This window comes from Dendropsophus ebraccatus, chromosome 1 (assembly GCF_027789765.1).
Source record: "Dendropsophus ebraccatus isolate aDenEbr1 chromosome 1, aDenEbr1.pat, whole genome shotgun sequence".
Lineage (NCBI taxonomy): Eukaryota > Metazoa > Chordata > Amphibia > Anura > Hylidae > Dendropsophus > Dendropsophus ebraccatus.
The window spans coordinates 216,423,440-216,431,086 of record NC_091454.1 but is presented as its reverse complement, the minus strand read 5'-3'; the positions used below and the strand labels follow the sequence as shown (position 1 = coordinate 216,431,086).

At 43.6% G+C, this 7,647-nt stretch overlaps 1 protein-coding gene across 1 annotated transcript in view; it reads right to left on the bottom strand.

Moving 5' to 3' along the window:
- Positions 1-2,940: 2,940 nt before the first annotated feature.
- Positions 2,941-7,647, bottom strand: part of LOC138769654 (complement C3-like) — a 97,149-nt gene continuing 92,442 nt past the window's right edge. Inside the window, exons 37-41 of the mRNA XM_069948267.1 lie at positions 5,658-5,747; positions 4,985-5,068; positions 4,744-4,827; positions 3,401-3,536; positions 2,941-3,119 (exon numbers count right to left, since the gene is read on the bottom strand). Of these exons, the coding sequence (XP_069804368.1) occupies positions 2,978-3,119; positions 3,401-3,536; positions 4,744-4,827; positions 4,985-5,068; positions 5,658-5,747 (536 nt within the window). The 3' untranslated portion in view covers positions 2,941-2,977. The remainder of the gene's footprint in view (positions 3,120-3,400; positions 3,537-4,743; positions 4,828-4,984; positions 5,069-5,657; positions 5,748-7,647) is intronic.

Below are 7,647 nucleotides of genomic sequence, written 5' to 3'. Positions count from 1 at the left end.
GGAGACATGGGAGAAGGTCATGTGGTCAGATGAGACCAAAATTGAAATGTTTGGTATCAACTTCACTCTCCGTGTTTGGAGGAAGAAAAAGGATGAGTAAAACCCCAAGAACACAGTCACCACTGTGAAGCATGGGGGGAAACATTATACTATGGGGGGCTTTTCTGCAAAGGGGACAGGACTAATGCACCGTATAGCAAGGAGGATGGATGAGGCCATGTATCGAGAGCCTTGGGCTAGCAACCTCCTTCCCTCAGTGAGAGCAGTGAAGATGGGTGGTGGCTGGGTCTTCCATCATGACAATGACCGAAACACACAGCCGGGACAACGAAGTAGGAAACACACAGGCGGGGCAACTAAGGAGGAGACACAGCCGGGACAACTAAGGAGGAAACACACAGGCGGGGCAACTAAGGAGGAGACACAGCCGGGACAACTAAGGAGGAAACACACAGCCGGGACAACTAAGGGGAGACACACAGCCGGGACAACTAAGGAGGAAACACACAGGACAACTAAGGAGGAAACACACAGCCGGGACAACTAAGGAGGAAACACACAGCCGGGACAACTAAGGAGGAAACACACAGCCGGGGCAACTAAGGAGGAAACACACAGCCGGGACAGCTAAGGAGGAGACACACAGCCGGGACAACTAAGGAGGAAACACACAGCCGGAACAACTAAGGAGGAAACACACAGCCGGGACAACTAAGGAGGAAACACACAGCCGGGACAACTAAGGGGGAAACACACAGTTGGGACAACTAAGGAGGAAACCCACAACCGGGACAACTAAGGAGGAAACACACAGCCGGGACAACTAAGGAGGAAACACACAGCCGGGACAACTAAGGAGGAAACCCACAACCGGGACAACTAAGGAGGAAACACACAGCTGGGACAACTAAGGAGGAAACCCACAGCCGGGACAACTAAGGAGGAAACCCACAGCCGGGACAACTAAGGAGGAAACACACAGCTGGGACAACTAAGGAGGAAACACACAGCCCAGACAACTAAGGAGGAGACACACATCCGGGACAACTAAGGAGGAAACACACAGCCGGGACAACTAAGGAGGAAACACACAGCCGGGACAACTAAGGAGGAAACACAGAGCTGGGACAACTAAGGACGAAACACACAGCCGGGACAACTAAGGAGGAGACACACATCCGGGACAACTAAGGAGGAAACACACAGCTGGGACAACTAAGGAGGAAACACACAGCTGGGACAACTAAGGAGGAAACACACAGCCGGGACAACTAAGGAGGAAACACACAGCCGGGACAACTAAGGAGGAAACACGCAGCTGGGACAACTAAGGAGGAGACACACAAAGGACAACTAAGGAGCGGCTCCATAAGAAGCATTACATGGTCCTGGAGTGGCCGCCAGTCTCCACAGCTGAACCCAATAGGAAATCTTTGGAGGGAGCCCCGAAATCTGAAAGCTCTACAGAAGATCAGTATGGAGGAGGGGGACACAATCCCTGCTGCAGTGCCTGTAAACCTGGTCACCGACCAGAAATATTTCATATCTCTCCATTCTATGTAGGTGGGAAAACCTGCAAACTCCGTACAGTATACAGAAGTTGGGGGTTTCCCTGGGGTTGGGCAGAGAATGGACTCCATATTGCATTAATATAGATTAATATATTGTTTTTTCTTTATTGTATTATAAAGAAGAGGCAGTTGGCACAGGAATTCCCTGGTTAGTCTAGTACAGCTGTAGGAGGAGTAACATGCTCTGAGGGGACCACAGTCTGTGAGGAGGTTTACTGGAGTCCGTATAACCACTACTAGAGTGTGATCCACGGGATTTGTTGAGCCAAAGAGCTTAATTTACAGATGAACTTACCAAGAGAGCGAGCCTGATATACTTATTCATCAAGAGGCAACTTCTCCACATAGCCTTAGTCATTTCTGGCGTCCGATTGTTGTGGCTTATGGTCACTGTTGTACCTCACGGCCTCAACTCCCTGTTGTCTGATTTTCTCTGCTCCTCATCACCATCAAGGGCTTCTCCATTAACACCTCAGGCAGCAGTAACAGAGAAGCCCCAGGGGGAACTACAAGTACCATCATCACCATATACCTAGGTGCAGTCCCTCTCTGTAACCTCTGTGGCAGTATTTACCTCAGGAAGAGGAAGAGAGTTATTACTACTCGGCCTGTGAGTGGCTTCAAAGAGCTTAGATACCATCCTGGGAAACCTCCCAGTGTCATACATGACTTCTCAGGACAATCTAATACTTTTAAATGTGAATTGGCTCCAAATCTGGATCAAATTGGACCCAGAAGGAATTTTGGGAAATCTGCTTATTTCAAGTTATTTTACCCTGACGCGGGAGTAGGGAACCTTTGCTCTCCAGCTAAAGCTTTGGCTGGCCAGGCATGATGGGAGTTGTAGTTTTACAACAGCTGGAGAGCCAAGGTTCCGTCCCCCTGCCTTAAAGGGGTTGTCCAGCGTTGTTTTTTTTTTTTCTTTTTAAATCAACTGGTGTCAGAAAGTTATATAGATTTGTAATTTACTTCTATTTAAAAATCTCAAATCTTCCCAAACTTATCAGCTGCTGTATGTCATGCAGGAAGTGGTGTTTTATTTACATTCACACACACTGTCCAGAGCAGGAGAGGTTTTCTATGGGGATTTGCTGCTGCTCTGGACAGTTCCTGACATGGACAGAGGTGGCAGCAGAGAGCACTGTTTCTGAAAGTAAATAAAACAACACTTCCTGCAGGACATACAGGAGCTAACAAGTATGGGAAGACTTGAGATTTTTAAATAGAAGTACATTACAAATCTATATAACTTTCTGACACCAGTTAATTTGAAAGAATTTTTTTTTCCCCGCTGGACAACCCCTTTAAGGCAATAGTTTGCATTTGACATACATGGATCCAATAAGATGAATATTATGAAACCGATGAATGTGAGTAACACAATCTTTTATTGATAGAAGTATCTGCTAACTGATACAGCCATTGAGCGCCAGCTCATCTTCAAAACGGAATATTTCGTCACAGGTGTTCTTGGAATCCGGCTCCTGGCATTCCCGGTCATTTGGCCACAACTCAACCCACGTGTCCCTGGTTATCATGTAGGAAAATCTATATGGAAAAGACATTGGGAAAATGATAAGTTTGGGACAAGCCCATCATATCTGAGTACATCTCATCCACTCTGTTGCTAATGTAAGTGATGTAAGGAATATAGTGGCAGCCATGTTTCTCTACTACAGGATTAAAGTCCTGGATTAAGTCCTTGCCCCTCCATAGACTCTGTACATATAAACGTGTGTTCCCTATCCCGAGGTTTGTTATAGGACCCTGTGGTCTCTGTATGTGGCCATTATCACTGGTCCCATGTGCCCCAGCTTCATGTCACTTACCCAGAGCCGGTGTTCCACAGATCTTGTCTCACTCCCCAGATCACATAGTCTCGGCCTATCTCCAAGTTTAAGGCTTTTCCACATTTGGTGTGACTGATAAAATTACGTGTGGCGTTCACAGCAGGAACATCCGTGCCTGGAAATTTAAAGTTGGAATTGTGATGGAACTACTGGCATTTTTCCCTCTTCAAATAAACATACAAACATCCCCCCCCCTCAACTCTCTCTTTGACTCCCCACAATCTGGCTTCCGCCACCACTACTCCAAGAGACTGATCTCTATGAAGTGGGCATTGACAGCTTGGTTTCGTTCCATGGTTGCTGTTTTTTTTTTTTTTGTTTCCAGCAGCAACAGTGGAACAAAAACATGCTGTGAACATAAACATACACTAAAAAACCTGGTAGGGGACACTGCAGATCCATAGGAGGACACTGGAGAAGCGCAGACAGGTAAGTATAGGCTCCTTTTTGTTTCTTATGTGTAATAAATCGTGCGGCCGCCATCTTTACGAACTGGTTACCAACTTCACAAAATATTTGGTTCAGTTACAAACCAAATTTTTGAAAAGTTTGTAACAAATCTCGGTTTGTGATGTTCAGATCACTCATCTGTACTCACTGGGCTGCCGGCTGGGCCTAGTTATCTACATTGTTATAGGAACTACCCCTCAAGCAGAGGCATAGCTACCATGGAGGCAGACTACGCAACTGCTATGGGGTCTGTGGGGCAGGGTGGCCCAGGCCCCCCATCAGCAAAACTCAATGTTACTAGCGGGTGGCACTGTCAGCTCACTCACCAACAGCACCTTCCTCCCCCAGAGAGATAGTGACTCGGTGTTGCAGTGACAGGATCAGGCCCTGCCACTAGTGGCCGCTGTCTGCACCTCCCACCCTCCCGTCGGTACACCCTTCATCAGAAAGTGACAGCTGGGGCAGGAAATGCCCACTAGTGCCATCTGCACCTCCTACCCTCCCGTCAGCACCCCAGCCTGCACCTACTGCCCCCCTCCTCCCCAAAAGTAGGGTCAGGTGCGGGAGCAGAGACCCTGTATGTCGCCATCCGCCAATGGGTCATGTGAGTATGTGCATGGGTGGGTGGGGGGGGGGGGGGGGGCTCGTACAGTTTCTCGCTATGGGGCCCCTTGAATCCTATCTATAACTCTACCCTCAAGTAGCTTCCACCCCACAGAAGGTCAAAGAAAACAAAGGAGTGAGTGAGAAAAAGAGTGAGTACTATATGTACCAGAACCCCAAAATACCCTAAGAAAGTACTGTCACAAGTTATGTTACCTACAGTGGCCACAGATACATCAATACCATAATACACAATAACAACAACTTACCTTTTTTAATGACTTTCTCAATTTTCATGATATAGGTGTCATACCTGTCAGCCTTCTTAACGTCGGTCAGTTTTACCTTAAAGACTAGAAATGAAACACATTTAATCACTTTATGGGGATTTTACATGATAGACTCTAACCAGAAAAGCTGCGTATAAAAGTCCTTAAACTTTACATGAGTTTATTGATTCTAAAACTAATTCCATTTGTGACATTGATGATGACATTCTAATGGTCTCACCGTAATCCACGCTAGGTTCACAAGCGCTATTTAATCGGACCAAAGCAGTCACTCCATCTAACCTTTGCTGCATATAGCAATTCTCTGCAAAATTAAAGGGACAGTACATAAATAAATGCATGTACTAAGAAACCGATGGGAGAATTCAAAAATTTTAAAATTCAAATATTAAAATGAACATTCAAACTTCTAAACAAAGGATAAGAATGAAGAAGACAGTTGCCATTGGGTGAATGTGATTAACTATTGACTGGCGGCAGGCACCGCCAGTCAGAAATATGTATTTGCCCTGGGCTGGAGTCTCAGCTCCAATCACGTCTGGGGTGTCCTCCAGTGTCTACCATGCTTTGCCTGCGATAGAGCCTAGTTTACTAGAGTGTCTTGACCTAGAGTTTCCTGCATTTCGGTATATCTGGTATTTCTGCCATTTGGCTTTCTGGACTCTGACTACTCTTTCGGATCTCGTTTTTGTACTGCGCCGACCTCCTGTTAATGACTTGGACCCCTGATTTATTGTGTTGTGTCTGTCTTGTCCTTGTTATGTGTTCACACTTATAGGGACCGTCGACCAGTTGTCCGCTGCCGTTTAGGGCTGTTGGGGCAAGTAGGCAGGGACAGTGTTAGGGTTGCACCTGTCCTTTGTCTTGCTGGTCCCACATATCCTGACAGTTACCTTCTACACAGCGGCATACTTCTCCTTGGCAGATTTTGCCCAGAAGGTGGCTGCCCTCCTCCACATGGTAGAACTTAGTGCAACGGTTCTCTGTTATATAGCAAAAACAAAATAGTTACAAAAAATTAAATCTCTATAAATTCTTTACGGGTTGATAGTCATGGTATACATTCTACATACATTCACTGACCACAGCTGATGCCATTTCTGAAACAAACTTGTCTTGGCAGTGACAGCCTGCTCAGCCAATCACTGGGTATGTAACAGTAAAAAACTGATCCACAAGGGATCACAGAGAAAGCACAGGACAATCCAAAATAAAATTAAATATATTTTATAAGTTCAATTCATATCAAAATAGTACCGTACACAAAAAAACAGTACCATACACAAAAAACTGTGAGGGGACATATCTATAGAATTCATGTAATTATATATTGCACATATTCAGTAATACAGGTAAAAAATAAGTGTGTAGTAATACATGCAGCCACCACTAGAGGGCACCCAAGTTTACAAAAGTCAATAAAGTATATATAGATATCTAAGGGGACAGAAAAATAAAAATATATGAATAAATATAATGACCACAAGGTTCAAATAATATAATAAACAAAGCAATGCGAAACGCGCGTAGGGTGAGTAGGTGAGTGGGACTCTCAATACATGCATGCACCTATGTCGTTTTTTTTTATTTAATTTTTTTTTTTTTTTTTACATTTTCACATCTTGGGGCATTTGTTTATTATATTATTTGAACCTTGTGGTCATTATAATTATTCATGTATTTCTTTTTTCTGTCCCCTTATACATCTATATATACTTTAATGACTTTTGTAAACTTGGGAGCCATCTAGTGGTGGCTGCATGTATTGCTCCACACATTTATTTATTACCTGTATTACTGAATATGTGCAATATATAATTACATGAATTCTATATATATGTCCCCTCACAGTTTTTTTGTGTATGGTACTGTTTCATGTCTCCTTTTTATATATTTCTATTTTGATATGAATTGAACTGATAAAATATATTTATTATTTTGGATTGTCCTGCACTTTCTCTGTGAACCCTTGTGGATCAATTTTTTGTGTTGTTGATTTGTATCTCTTGTGCGTGGGGACGGTATTCTGGGCAAAAAATATTTTTTCTTGTTTTGTAGTCATATGTGACAGTGCCATGGCCAGTGATTGGCTGAGTGGGCTGTCACTGCCGAGATGATTTCGTTTCAGAAATGGCATCAGCTGTGGTCAGTGAAAGACCCCAAGACACCGCAAGGACATCAGGGAGGGTGAACAGGCAAAAATAAGGTGTTTATTATGTTTTATATAAGGGCAGCACAATATCAAAAGTTTTAAGTGCCAGACTACCCCTTTAAATAGCCCACATGGCCTTCTAGCTCAACTCCAATATTAAAGAGAAACTCCAGAGAAAAAAAATTCAACTGGTGACAGAAAGTTATACCGATTTGTAAATTACTTCTATATTATTATTATTATTAATATAATAATAATAATAATAATAATAATAATAATAATAATAATAATAATAATAATAAATTACATTCTTACATTCAGGATCATTGGTTCCTCTCACCTTATATGAAGGCGGTTACTTCTTTCTGTCTAAATGCTCATAGAGTCTTTAAGAGGCACCATTGTAAATTTTTCTTTAAAGAAATCGACACAGGTTGTGATGACAAGAAGTTTTGCGATATGCTCTTTTTTTTCTATGTTTAAATCACCGTTATACATAAGGCCACTAGGTGTCTCTCTTCACTGTGCATATGTACCGCTGCTGTGTGCCCACATTCAGCAGCAGAGAATCCTGGGGGTGCTCGCATTGCATGGTCAGCTCTCCTTTCACACACAACCAAAACCTCTGCAGCCACACAGTGATATTATATTGACTGAATTGTTACATAACAAAGAGCACTGTCTCCTGGTAAGCTGCAGAGCTGGCAATATTAGCCGAAGGTCATAATAGA